The sequence below is a fragment of the Pan paniscus genome, chromosome 2 (genome assembly GCF_029289425.2).
Source record: "Pan paniscus chromosome 2, NHGRI_mPanPan1-v2.0_pri, whole genome shotgun sequence".
NCBI lineage: Eukaryota > Metazoa > Chordata > Mammalia > Primates > Hominidae > Pan > Pan paniscus.
The window spans coordinates 72,995,827-73,010,939 of record NC_085926.1 but is presented as its reverse complement, the minus strand read 5'-3'; the positions used below and the strand labels follow the sequence as shown (position 1 = coordinate 73,010,939).

Sequence of the window (15,113 nt, the reverse complement as noted above, 5' to 3'; positions counted from 1 at the left end):
GTTTTATTCTACAATCCAGACTTTGGAGTATAAAAGTCTCATATATAACTTTAAAAGATCATGAGCAGTACTCTCAGCTGTGACTGACTGTACCTGCTTAACAGATGATATAAAGATTATTAGGTATCAAAAGTTTTCCACTTTTTCCAGACCTCCTCATAAATATATAGGAACGCTATTTTAGTTTACTATTCAGAGTGAGGAGGCCGACTGCCTACTTTAGAGAGGTCTTAGAGGTAACAGCAATGACAAGAAAGGGTCAAAACTTGAGAGATTAATTTACTTTTATATTCATTATTCTTTCATTTTGAAAAATTCAGAGAACATAAAATGGTATCTTTTAAAACTGCCAGGAATGTAACTTACATGCTCTCTATCCCTCAAAATCCCTCTTTGTGTACACCATTATAGGAATGAACCATTACCTATTAGCAATTCCTAAATTATATTCATGGTCTCTGTAATAGGAGGAGGATTTTCATAAATGGCCCTGGTTTGAGTAAACCCATATAGTCTTTTTAATTATAATTCCAGAGGGCATAAAATGGTCTTTTAATTGACCATTTCATTAAAATTTTTAGTTTCGTTCATTTTAATTTTTGGTGTTTCTCATCTGACAAACTGTAACTTCACTTTTGGAGAGTAGTTATAATCCATCTTCTATGAAATTTTAAAGTTCCAAAGTAATTTTAAAAGACAAGAAAATGACCAAAAAAAAAAAGGAAAGAAAGAAATTAAGCATTCCATTGTGAGTCTTCTATGCCTCAATAGACAAAATAGATATAAATATACTTTTATTCTTTTTTTTTCTAGTCCCCAGTTATTCAATATTCTTTTCTTCACTCATTCATTCATCTATCCATCTATGCACCTAGTCACTCCATACTTGTCTAAGAACCTACTATATTCAGGCACTCACTCTTCTAGGCCTTGTTTGGAAAAGACTGTTACCCCAGCTCTCCAGAAGCTTATAGTTCAGGAAATCAAGTAAACAAGTGCATGGACAATTTCCACTTCAAAGAGGGAAAAATCTGTACTTTGGCCGGGCGCGGTGGTTCACGCCTGTAATCCCAGCACTTTGGGAGGCCGAGGTGGGTGGATCACAAGGTCAGGAGATCGAGACCATCCTGGCTAACAGGGTGAAACCCCATCTCTACTAAAAATACAAAAAATTAGCCAGGTATGGTGGCGGGTGCCTGTGGTCCCAGCTACTGGGGAGGCTGAGGCAGGAGAATGGCATGAACCCGGGAGGCAGAGGTTGCAATGAGCTGAGATTGAGCCATTGCACTCCAGCCTGGGCAAAGAGCGAGACTCCGTCTCGAAAACCAAACAAACAAACAAACTTGTACTTTGGTAATATACTAAAATAATTTTAGAAAACGGATAATCTTTCTTACGGCAAAATACTAGGAAGCATTTAATATAAAACTTTTACAAATTAAAAGCAAAAACAACAAAAACTTACCAGTAAGAAAATTAGCAAAAGAAAGCCAAAAGAAGATATAAAGGGCAATTCACAGAAAGGCTGTAAGTACACAAAAAGATGTTCCATTTCACTTACAGTCAAAGAAACACAAATACAGACACATATACAGTACCGAAGAATTACAATATCTGCATTTATTACAAAAGAAAGCATCAAAACCACATTTTGCTAAGTCAATTTTGCAGCACTGATAAACTGAAAATTAAGTGTTCATAAGCTAACCTAGCAATTACATTTCTACAAATTAAAAAAAGTAACAATCTGGCCAGGCGCGGTGGCTCATGCCTGTAATCCCAGCACTTTGGGAGGCCAAGGTGGGTGGATCACCTGAGGTCCGGAATTCAAGACCAGCTTGACCAACATGGAGAAACCCCATCTCTACTAAAAATACAAAAATTAGCCGGGTGTGGTGGCGCATGCCGGTAATCCCGGCTACTCAGGAGGCTGAGGCAGGAGAATCGCCTGAACCCAGGAGGGGGAGGATGCGGTGAGCCGAGATCGTTCCATTGCACTCCAGCCTGAGCAACAAGAGCGAAACTCTGTCTCCAGAAAAAAATAAAAAAAGGCAACAATCTATACGTATATTCAAAACATGACATTCATCAACAAAAGATACGTGGAAGGATGCTCACTACAAGCACTGCTAGTTAACAGCCAAAAAAATTAATGTCTATCCATCAATCAGGACAGGCAAATAAAAACCTATTATTCACATAATAGAAAACAATGTAGCCATTTCAAATAAATAAAAAGATAGCTTTAAATGTACTAATATAGACATGTTGAAGCTTCTCTAAAAGGAAAATACCACTAGCATATAGCATGATTCTACTTTCATTCTTTATGTACTTCTGTAACAGTGGGGATCTTTTTAAAAGCGTGAACATACACCGCTTTTGTAATTTAAAGATTATCTATTACAAATGGGGGGAGGAGTGTATAAGAATGGACAAACCCTCAAACTGGTGGAAAACCAACAAAATGTTACTTCTTAGTAAATATTTTTAAAAACTATATATATATATAAAAAACACAAAAATTGAAGATTTTGTAGACATGTTTCAACATACCAATATATTAAAATACAGACAAAAAAAGAGTAAATTAAAAATAGAAAAATCTTGATGTATCACTGATTAAATAAGACTTAGATTCTGCCTGCTCAGAGAAAGTGATTCATAAACTGAAAAATCAAATTTAAAAAATGTAAGTTCGGGCCAGGCGCGGTGGCTCAAGCTTGTAATCCCAGCACTTTGGGAGGCTGAGGCAGGTAGATTACTTGAGGTCAGGAGTTCCAGACCAGCCTGGCCAACATGGTAAAACCCTGTCTCTACTAAAACTACAAAACAAATAAACAAACAAACAAACAAAAAAAAACATAGCTGGGTGTGGTGACGCACACCTGTAATGCCAGCTACTCGAGAGGCTGAGGCTGGAGAATAGCTTGAACTTGGGAGGCGGAAGTTGCAGTGAGCCCAGATGGTGCCACTGCACTCCAGCCTGGGTGACAAAGACTCCATCTCTAAATAAATAAAACAAAACAAAACAAAACAAAATTTCAAAATACGGTTCAAAAATAAAGTTGTAAAAGAAGAATGCTCAGGCATTTAATGACTGTTCAAATCATTTTCTGAAGTAGGTGAATTACCTCTTTTACAGATTAAGAAATTACAAATATTTAGATTTATGTAATAAATACACATTAGTTTTATTATAATATTTATATATAATATATAATACATGTATTTGTTTCTAGCCCAACTTAATGTGAAAGAACTGAAAATGGTATTTGCTATTACTAATTCAGAATAACAAGTAAATCTGCTTACAAAGCAGCAGTATAATTTGACCTGTTTCACCTTAACTTTTATTTTTGAATGACGGCCATAATTTATTGAAATAAAAGATGAGTCACTATGTCTAAGTACTATTTATATATATGTACAATTTATAAATAACCCCGAGAAGTATTCTCTTTTTTTTTGAGATGGAGTCTCGCTCTGTCACCCAGGCTGAAATGCAGTGGCGAGATCTTGGCTCACTGCAGGCTCTGCCTCCTGGGTTCACCCCATTTTCCTGCCTCAGTCTCCCGAGTAGCTGGGATTATGGGCGCCCGCGACAATGCCCAGCTGATTTTTCTGTATTTTTAGTAGAGATGGCGTTTCACCGTGTTAGCCAGGATGGTCTCAATCTCCTGACCTAGTGATCTGCCCACCTCAGCCTCCCAAAGTGCTGGGATTACAGGCGTGAGCCACCACACCTGGCCCCGAGAAGTATTCTAATCTTGAATGTATTCATTTAGTTCAATAGTAAATCTTATGCAACATGCTTCTAAAATGTATCATGTGGCTATTTCTTGGATAAGTGCTTTTAAAATGTTTTTTTTCCTTTTTCTGAAAAATTTTAAAATCTTGATATGGAAATATACACATATTGGTTAAATAATTTCAACAGTCCAACAGGGTGCACAGTGAAAATAGGTCTCCTTCCCATCCCAGGTCCCCAGGGGTAACCATAACTGATGAACCTCAAAGACAAAAGCTATGATTTCTCCCCCCCAAAATGTTTTTGTAACAGACCCAAAGTCAAGGCCTAAGGGTTTGACATTTCAAGCAAAATTCTTAAACCTAAAAACAGTGGAATATGATATAAAGCAAACCGTTAACTGGATTACACTATCTTATTTCGAAATCCCATGCAATTAAATACCTAAAGAATCAAGCCATTTATGCCATCTAAAAATACAACTGAAACCCTTCAAATACTATCTAATTCTAACTATGAATTCACTGGTTAGAAAAACCACAATTCATTATATTTGGTATTGTTGTTGTTCCACACCCTAAATTAACGCCAAACTAAATATCGAATAATTCAACTTCACAAACACTTCTTCCCTTCAATAAAGGAAACCGTAAAAATACAAAGTCCTGGCTGGGCGCGGGGGCTCACGCCTGTAATCCCAACACTGTGGGAGGCTGAGGTGGGCGGATCACAAGGTCAGGAGTTGGAGACCAGCCTGGCCAGCATGGTGAAACCCCATCTCTATTAAAAAATAAAAAAAATTAGCCGAGCACCATGGCGCGCACCTGTGGTCCTAGCCTAGCTACCCGGGGGGCTGAGGCAGAATTGCTTGAACCTGGCAGGCGGAGGTTGCGGTGAGCCGAGATCATGCCACTGCACTCCACCCTGGGTGACAGCGAGACTCTGTCTCAAAACAAAACAAAACAAAAAACAAAGTCCTAAAAAGATAGAATTTAAAATGACAGAGTATGAGACACAGTAACATTTCTTTAAAAATGAGTACTGCCGGGCGTGGTGGCTCACGCCTGTAATTCCAGCACTTTGGGAGGCCGAGGCAGGCGGATCATGAGGTCAGGAGATCGAGACCATCGTGGCTAACATGGTGAAACCCTGTCTCTACTAAAAATACAAAAATTAGCCGGGTGTGGTGGCATGCGCCTACAGTCTCAGTTACTCGCGAAGCTGAGGGAGGAGAATTGCTTGAACCCAGGAGACAGAGATTGCAGCGAGCCAAGATCACGCCACTGCATTCCAGCCTAGGTGACAGAGCGAGACACCTTCTCAAAAACAAACAAAACAAAACAAAAAAACCAGGGAGTTTTACTTTTGTACAGAATATCTTTTTAGTGTTTTTAATGTTTTACAAGCGGCCAAAAATGGTTACTTGTAACTAACAAGGAAGCCGTTACTTAGGAGAGAAATGAGGACTCCAAAAAAAGTCTAAACAAAAACTCACTAAAATACTTCCATAAATTACTATTTCGTTTTAAAAGAAATGTGATTTCTCAATGATATAAAGGTTCTATATAAAGTATGAAGACATAACACCAAATATAAAACAGGAAAGAAAAACCATTAAAATGTTTCCTGATAAATGACTGTTTCCACTGATACCTATAAAAAGGTGGTTCAAGTTTTTTAAGAGGCTACAAATATTTTAAATAGTTGTAAGCTAAAAATCATCAACTACTACATGTCACTAGAAACAAGGAATTTATTCTAATGGATAATCAATCAATTATCAACCAGACACATCAAAATTAAAAGAAAAATCTATTGATCTTCTGCTAAAAATTAAATCTTTAAAACAGTATTAAGTGCATACCCATTAAATCCAGTGACAATTTTCAGTATTCTTTCCTTCATTTCATCAAAAGGAATATATTCGACATTAGGGTTGGGAGGACCTCTTGGCTCAGGAGCTGAAGTTCTGAAATCATCCATCACTTTCTCCAGTTTGAAAATAAAATAGCCTTTAAATTGGGACCACTGAATCCTATAAGCAAAAAATTAAAAAATATATAATACCATGTAGCTTCACAATTCTTGAACACAAAACACAAATATAAAATATGACACTAATACTAACAAAATTAAGATGTGAATAATTAGTAATGAGAATGCCGTCATTGAAGAGCACACATCATGCCTCATTTATCACAAGCTCCATCCTGATGCTATCCAACTCCCAACCCAAACAAAACCCAGATCTCTCATTTAGATCTTTTAAATGAACTACCTCTGCCTGAAAGTCTATGGTGTGTTAGGTCCTATTCTTAGTATGTTTAAAATAGTATTTTGACTTTCACTCATAACAAACCTAACCAGGGGGGCATTAGTTACACTATCCTATTAAGTCAGAATGAATCCATACCTTAATCATCCAAGTTACAATGTTTGCATGGACTAGTAAAATTTGTCTATTATCTACTAAATAACAAAATAACTTTACTTTCTTTTTTTTCCCCTTTCAGTTAATATCTTCAGGCTCTTTTGTCACTTAAGAGACAAAAGGCATGTACCTATGATTAAGGCACATAATCACAGGTTCTATCCAACCAGTACTTGCACAATAAAAATACATAATTTGCTTAGGTACTTTTCACATCTATTCATTTATCAAATTAACATAAACACCTTTTTATCCCTCTTTCCTCACATTTCACCACTAATATAAAAGGAAATTTTGTGAGGATACCTGCCTGAATAGTGTAAATTCCAGGAGACACGGGAGTCAGGAATGTTAACCATTTCCTCAGGCAGACAGTACTACCATTAGTGACAGCAGATCAATCTCTTCACACAGGTTGACTACTTAAACAAATTTACACAAATTAACGGGAGCCCATCTGTAATCACCTTCTATCCCATCCAGCAACCCTATAAACTAGGGTAGCAGTTTTCAAATTGTGGTCCAAGAGGTCAAAGCTATTGTCAAAAGAATCAGGGCTGACTAGTTCACTGTTAATGTGTGCAATGATGGTATAAAAGCAAGGTGGATAAAACTGATAATCCATGTAGCAAGAGTCAAGACAGCAGCACCAAACTGTATTACTAGCTGTAGTAGAAGCCATAATTTTCAAAAACTCGTAATTTAAAAAATCTGTTTCACTTAAAGTGTAAAAGACATAAAAATTACTAATTTCATTAAATCCCAACCCTTGAATACATCTTTTACATATTCTGTGTAACAAAATGAGAAACAGATATTTAAAAAATTATGCTGCATATCAAAGAGGTATGGGATTCTCAAAGAACAATACCTTTATTTAGACCGTTGCCAGCTGAACTAGCTATTTTTCATAGAACAGCATTTTAACCTGAAAGGACTGCCACACAAATAAAGCTTATTTAGATTAGCAGACTGGGTGTGATGGCTCACACCTGTAATCCCAGCAGGCGGATCACCTGAGGTCAGGAGTTCGAGATCAGCCTGGCTAACATGGTGAAACCCTGTCTTTACTAAAAATACAAAAATTAGCCAGGCGGGGTGGTGCATGCCTGTATTCCCGGCTACACAGGAGGCTGAGGCAAGGAGAATCACTTGAACTGAGGAAGTGGAGGTTGTAGTGAGCTGAGGATTGCATCACTGCACGCCAGCCCAGGCGATGAGCAAGACTCCATTTCCAAAAAAACAAAAAAAAATTAGGAGAATGTGGTAGACATTTTCTCAAAAATAAATAAAGTGAACCTGTCATTTCAAGATAAATAACTGACAGTATTTGTTACCAATGATAAAAATTTGAACTTCTAAGCAAGAAACTAAAAGTCTGGACAATTTTTATTCTTCACTGTGAGCTTGAAAGCTTCCTGATATAGTCCCAAAATATTCTGAAGGCAACCAGTATCGACATAAAAATATTACATGAGGCCAGGTGTGGTGGCTCACGCCTGTAATCCCAGCACTTTGGGAAGCCGAGACAGGAAGATCACTTGGGCCCAGGAGTTGGAAGCCAGCCTGGGCAAACAGCAATACCCCGTCTCTACAAAATAATTAATTACTAATTAATTTAAATTAGGCATGGTGGTATGCACCTGTAGTCCCAGCTACTCAAGAGGCTGAGGCAACAGGATTGCTTGAGCCCAGGAGGTAGAGGCTGCAGTAAGCCAAGATCACACCACTGCACTCCAGCCTGAGCGACAGAGCAAGACCCTATCTCTTAAAGATACTGTGTGATACCAAAAGCACAAGCAACAAAATAAATTGAATTACATCAAAATTTAAAATTTGTGCATCAAAGGACAGTATCAACAGAGCAAAAAGTCAAATCGTGAAATGGGAGAAAATATTTGCAAATCTTTTATCTGATAAGGGGTTAATATCCAGAATATATAAAGAACACCTACAACTTAACAAAAAAGATGACCCAATTTAAAAATGGGCAAAGTACTTAAATACGCACTTCTCCAAAGAAGATATACAAATAGCAAACACACAAGATGCTTAACACCATTAATCTTGGGGAAATGTAAATCCAAATCACAATACCACTTTACACCCATTAGGGTTGGCTATTATCTAAAAAACAAGTGAACAAGTATTGGCTGGCCAAGGATGTAGAGAAACTGAAACTTTCCTTTTTGAGACAGTGTCACTCTGTTGCCAGGGCTGGAGAGTGGTGGTGCAACCTCGGCTCACTGCAACCTCTGCCTCCTGGGTTCAAGCAATTCTCCTGCTTCAGCCTCCCAAGTAGCTAGGATTACAGGTGCCTACCACTACGTCCAGCTAACTTTTTGTATTTTTAGTAGAGACGGGGTTTCACCATGTTGGCCAGGCTGGTCTGGAACTCCTGACCTCGTGATCAGCCCACCTCAGCCTCCCAAAGTGCGTGAGCCACTGCCCCCAGCCAAGAAACCAAAACTCTTGTGCATTGCTGGTAGGAACGATGCAGTCACTGTGGAAAGCAGTTTGGTTCCTCCAAAAACAACAACAACAAAAATTATGAAACCACCCTATGATTCAGGAATCCCATTTCTCCATAGATCCCCAAAAGGTGAAAACAACCCAAATGTGCCACCATCAGCACATGAATGGATAAGCAAAATGTGAGAGATAAACATAAACACACACACACACACACACACACACACACGAATATTATCCAGTCTTTAATCTGAAAGAAATTCTGACATGGATTAAGCTTGATGGCATTATGCAAAGTGAAATAAGCCAGACACAAAAAGAACGACTATTGTATGATTCCACTTATATGAGCTATCAAGAATAGTCAATTTAGAGTCATCTGGAACTGTGGCGAGGAAGGTGCAGGGACTTACTCTTTAATGTGTACAATGTTTCAGTTTGTGTAAATGAAAAGTTCTGCAGATGGATGACAGTGATGGTAACATACATCGTGAGTGTACTTAGTGCCAATAAATTGTACACTTCAAATAGTTAAAATGGTAAGGTTCACATTAGGTATATTTCAATAGGTATTTCCCCACAAAGAAGATACACAAATGGCCAATAAGCATATGAAAAGATGCTCAGCATTATTATCTATTAGAGAAATGCAAATCAAAACCACCCATTTCACACCCACTAGGGTGGCTATAATCAAAAAGATGAATAATAAACGAGTGCTGGGTTGATGTGGGGAAACTGGTAATGTCATACATTACTGGTGGGAAAGTAAAATGGTGTAGTTGCTTTGGAAAGTACTTGGGCAGTTCCTCAGAAAGGTAAATGCAGATTTGTAATCCAACAATTCCATTCTATTAAATGAGTGAATTATGTATTTTACCGCTATTACTTTTAAAAATGGTGAGGATAATTAAAAGCTATTTGCATGATTACTTTTTTCCACCTTTCCCTATCCTATTTTAGAAAGGGGAATTTGAGGATTAACAAGCAGAATTTTTAATTTTTAATTTCACAGAATTTTTGATATGCCTAATATTAATCCTTATTAATGTACAATTGCTTTTGGTTCCTAAAATCTATCTTTAAATTTTATGAGACTCTCCACATGCACTTCATACTTAAACATACCAGGGAAAGTTATACTGAAATAGGACGCTTATACTTTTCATTTCTTAAATTAATAATTTTTTGTGCTTTTAATAATCACCCACTAATTCATAGCGTGAGTTCAGATTTCCATATGCACAGAGTCTTGTGGTGTGTTTTAATCTCATCTTTCCATTAACCATCTGACATGACATGTTTGCGGTCCAAAAAAAGCACATTAATGGGAACAGCCAGACAAGAGGTATGGGACCCCAGGTAATGGAAATTCTGAAGAGATTCAAAGACTCTATGGCACTAACTCATGAGACAGAAATTAAGCCCCATAAATTGACATGAATTATGAACACACTGTAGTCTTAACTTTCAAATAAATCAAGCAGTTACTCTAAATTAGATCAATACGATGCAATTCAAGTGATACTACTCCACATATATATGGGGAGAGCATTCATAAAATGTGAAAGATACAGCTTTTTGATGGAGGACAACTATTTGATAAAAACAAAAACAGAAAATGCTTCCCTAAAAGTTATATAATTCAGGGGCCAGGCGCGGTGGCTCATGGATGTAATCCCAGCACTTTGGGAGGCCGAGGCGGGCTTATCACAAGGTCAAGAGACCGAGACCATCCTGGCCAACATGATGAAATCCTGTCTCTACTAAAAATACAAAAATTAGCTGGGTGTGGTGGCACACACCTGTATTCCCAGCTACTCGGGAGGCTGAGGCAGGAGAATTGTTTGAACCCAGGAGGCGGAGGTTGCAGTGAGCCAAGATTGCAGCACCGCACTCCAGCCTGGGTGACACAGCGAGACTCCATCTCAAAAAAAAAAAAAAAAAAAGAAATTATATTCAGGCACAAAAAACAGGCCATGCGCAAATCAACTAAAAACTTGGCAACAAAAAAAATTTCTTAGGAATGTACACTCACTGGATGAGTAGAAATGAGAACAAAAAAACCCTTGGCTTTCAATATGAAAATCAAATTACTCTAAAAAGATGCTCATAAGACATAAACACATTTTCAACTTCAGAACAAATTTCTCCACATAAAATCCCCTCCAATAAAATACATACTCAAAATTTAAATCTACTTTGCTGAAATTAACTCAATAATGTACTGAAATTAATCACCATTAACTAAGTAGCTTCACCTCCCTTCACTTCCTTTTTCTTCTCCCCTTCCATTTTCCCATTTTTGCAGTTTCTCCTGTAGGAAAGTACAATTCATATCTCTAATAAATATATCCTGGTGCTAGATTTTACATTGACCTTTTTTCTCCATAGGAACTCACAAGTTCATATTCAAACATGTTTCTCTCACAATTCTCTAAAGGCTAAAGGTATTTTCCAGAGGCTTAAGGACAGAAAATCCATCTTTTCTTTTCCCAAGTGGTGCTACAACAATTTAGCGGCCAGCGGCCAACCACTTTAACGTACTGGTTCCTACCATTTCCAGTTCTAAGATTACTCTCTACTCAGCCTATCTGCATTGCACACAAAGTGTGAGGAACACTAACAGCACAACAAAGCTCAGGAGAGTCCTACTACTATTAGCTACTCCAAAGGATGGCAAATACTGCACCATTTATAAACATCAAACGGGAATTTGAGAAGAATGAATAAATAAAATCTAATGGAGATGATCATTCATTAAAGGTGACAGGCTTAAAATACACTTAATGTTTAAAAGGCAGATATTTCAATCAGATGACTTAAAACGTCAAATAATTCAGTCTTAATTATATGACTGAGGCAAACAAAACAAGTATATTTAATCTGAACACTGAATTAAATAAGTGAAAGATCTGCAAAAGTAAGAAAACACTGAGTTGCTTACATAAAATTATGACATTTTCAAGGACTAATTTTAAAACACAAATTACTATCTCTATAAATGGGGCACGAAACAAGAGATTCTTTTACATTATCATTCCACATCATATTACATCTTGTCGACTAACTGAACATTAAAATAGATCAGTAGAACAGAAGAGAGCGGAGAAGCACACCCACACATATATGAAAATCTGATATATGGTAAAGGACAGATTAGTCAGTAAACTGAAAAATATTGAGACTACTCCAAAATGTTAATAGGATTTAAAAACTAAATAATGTGTTTTTTCTGATTACATCAATAGTACAGCCATTATAAGAAATAATAAAGACATAGAAGTAAAATGTATCCATAATCTGCAGTCAACCATCATCACTAAAGTAACATTTTAATATATTTTTCAAATTTGACATCCTAATATTCCTTTTTCCCTCCTCCTTACTCACTACGGCTATTTGCATGGGACAAACAGTCTTTGAGGGCAAGATTTTTAACTGCACCACGTATTTGTGCCATAATTTATTAATCACAGTTTAAAAAAATATTTAGGGCTGGGTGCGATGGCTCACGCCTGTAATGCAAGCACTTTGGGGGGCTGAGGCAGGCAGATCACCTGAGATCAGGAGTTCAAGACCAGCCTGGCCAACATGGTAAAATCCCACCTCTACTAAAAATACAAAAATTAGCCAGGCATGGTGGTGAGCGCCTGTAATTCCAGCTACTGGAATTACAGACAGGCTGAGACACAAGAATCGCCTGAACCCAGGAGGCAGAGGTTGCAGTGCGCCAAGGTTATGCCACTGCACTGCACTCCAGCCTGAGTGACAGAGCAAGACTGTCTCAAAAAAAAAAAAAAAAAAAAAAAAAAAAATAGGTCACATCTACTTCATTACAATTAAAAATAATTATGTAGTTATGTGATTAACAGCCTAATAATAAACCCTGTAGGCATCTATTTATCACCTGAGGATAGATTTCTGTAAGTGAAATTACTGAGTCTGAAGTATGAAGTACATACATCAAGACTTTTGTTTCAACCTTCAAAAACTCCCCAGACACCATGTACCATACTTTGTAGTGTCATCAGTAATATAAAGCAACATGTTACATTTGAGTATGATAACCTTTCAAAAATTCTGTCAATATGCTAGTAGAGAAACAGTTTAATTTACATTTCCTTCATTGCTAGTGAAATGGAATATTTTTACCTGATTTTGGCCACAAGACACTTGTTTTATGTGTTAACAGGTCCTTTGCAATCCCTCATCCCAGGGCTTCTTCAATTTTGGCTTCTTCACTCTTGTCGCCCAGGCTGGAGGGCAATGGCGATCTCGGCTCACTACAACCTCCGCCTCCCTGGTTCAAGCAATTCTCCTGCCTCAGCCTCCTAAGTAGCTGGGATTACAGGCACCTGCCACCATGCCTGGCTAATTTTTGTATTTTTAGTAAAAACGGTGTTTCGCCATGTTGGCCAGGCTGGTCTCAAACTCCTGACTTCAGGTGATCTGCCGCCTTGGCCTCCCAAAGTGCTGGGATTACAGGCGTGAGCCACCAGGCCCGGCCACTTGCTGACATTTTCAAGTTGGATAGAATTCTTTGTCACAGGAGGATGTCCTTTCTATTGGAGGATGTGGAGCTACATCCCTGGCCTCTACCCACTAGAAACCTGCAGCACACCACCCACTTCAGTTGTGACAACCATAAATGTCTCCCAACATTATCAAATGTTCCTTGGGAGTCAAAAATTGTCCCCAGTTAAGAACCATGGGCCCATTCCCCACCTCTCTAAAATTATTTGTCTTTTGCTTATTTTTGTGTTATAGAAAAGGTAAATTATGTGATACAAGTATGAACATAATTTTTGGATTCTCATTTTGTGCTGACTACTTCAAAAGTAAAAAGTATTGTTTTTGGCCAGGCATGGTGGCTCACACCTGTAATCCCTGCACTTTGGGAGGCCCAGGTGGATGGATCACTTGAGGTCAGGAGTTTGAGACCAGCCTGGCCAACATGGTGAAACCCCATTTCTACTAAAGATACAAAAATGAGCTGGCATGGTGGGGCATGCCTGTAATCCCAGCTACTCAGGAGGCTGAGGCAGGAGAATCACTTGAACCTGGGAGGCCGAGGTTGCAGTGAGCCAAGATGGCGCCACTGCACTCCAGCCTGGGCAACAAAAGCAAAACCCAGTCTCATAAAAAAAGTATTGTTTTTTATATAAATGAAATGACACTAAAATATTTCTCATGTTTCCTATTTTGAAATTATCCTTGAAGTGTTACATATTTTCTTGCTCATAAACTTCTATCTGAAGATGGCATAGTACCTGCTTTGAAACAATAAAGTTTTGACAAAAATTCTGAAGGGAAAGTATTTGCCACTGAAAGTGACAAATTTTTCAAATTAGAGTGCTAAATGGTTGTACACATAAAGGATCCAATCAGATGAAAAAGAAAGGTTCAGAAGGTAACACAAACTTTCAGACAATAGCTCAGTGTAAACCTGGGTTGCTTTCTTGGCAACTTACATATTCATGATAAGGATTCTAAAAATGCCTAAAGATTCAAATTACTACCTATTCATCCACCTCTCCCTACCAATTAAAACAAAAAGTCCAACCAACAGTATATTCCAGTTAGCCTGACTTGTGCTTAATTTTTAGCCTTTGAGCCCTTACAGAAAATGTCCCTGGCTGGGCGGATCACGAGGTCGGGATTTTGAAACCAACCTGGCCAGAAAGGTGAAACCCTGTCTCTACTAAAAATACAAAAATTAGCCAGGCATGGTGACACGCACCTGTAGTCCCAGCTACTCAGGAGTCTGAGGCAGGAGAATTGCTTGAACCTGGGAGGTGGAGGTTGCTGTGAGCCAAGATCATGCCACTGCACTCCAGCCTGGGTGACACTGCACTCCACTGGGTGACAGAGTGAGACTCCATCTCCAAAAAAAAAAAAAAAAACAAAAAGAAAAAAGAAAAAAAATGTCCCTAGAATCTATTACTATACCAACATAGACTCCTCCCTTCTACGTCAGTGCTGTACCAAAGATGACTCTTCTAACAGCACGGCTCACAATGACCACAGCCAACAAAGAGATGTTGAGTTTTTTTAACTTGTACTAGCTTAATGGCTGAAGTGGATCTACCTTCCTCCCTGCAACTAGAGAGTCACTTTTCTCACCACTTTTGCTCCTGCTTTTTACCACCCCCTCTACAATCTAGTTGATAACCAATTCCAATCTGCCATCAAAAGGGACTGATCTATCCCTTCACCCCCACATGTGTCAGACAGGACCGGGCAGGTAGGACCTGGGCCCTTTTTTTCATTCTACCAACTCAGCCCTAACATGAAGGTCAACAGCAGTTAGCAAGTCCTGAAGAAATATGTCACAATCCTTGACTAACAAAATTACTTTGTTACTGCCAGCAGGTGTGCTTAAAATAATAAAACAAAATTCATTTGGAAAACCAGACTTACAGATATTAAATAGAAAATAAAACATCATTAACACTT

At 38.1% G+C, this 15,113-nt stretch overlaps 1 protein-coding gene across 3 annotated transcripts in view; it reads right to left on the bottom strand.

Annotated features, from left to right (window-relative positions):
* PPP4R2 (protein phosphatase 4 regulatory subunit 2) overlaps positions 1-15,113 on the bottom strand; it is a 72,306-nt gene that overhangs the window by 16,198 nt on the left and 40,995 nt on the right. For 2 of the 3 annotated variants that reach the window (XM_034956888.2, XM_034956889.3), the window contains exon 3: positions 5,616-5,786. The exons of the other annotated variant lie outside the window; for it this stretch is intronic. In XM_034956888.2, the coding sequence (XP_034812779.2) occupies positions 5,616-5,786 (171 nt within the window). The remainder of the gene's footprint in view (positions 1-5,615; positions 5,787-15,113) is intronic. 3 annotated transcript variants of the gene reach the window in all.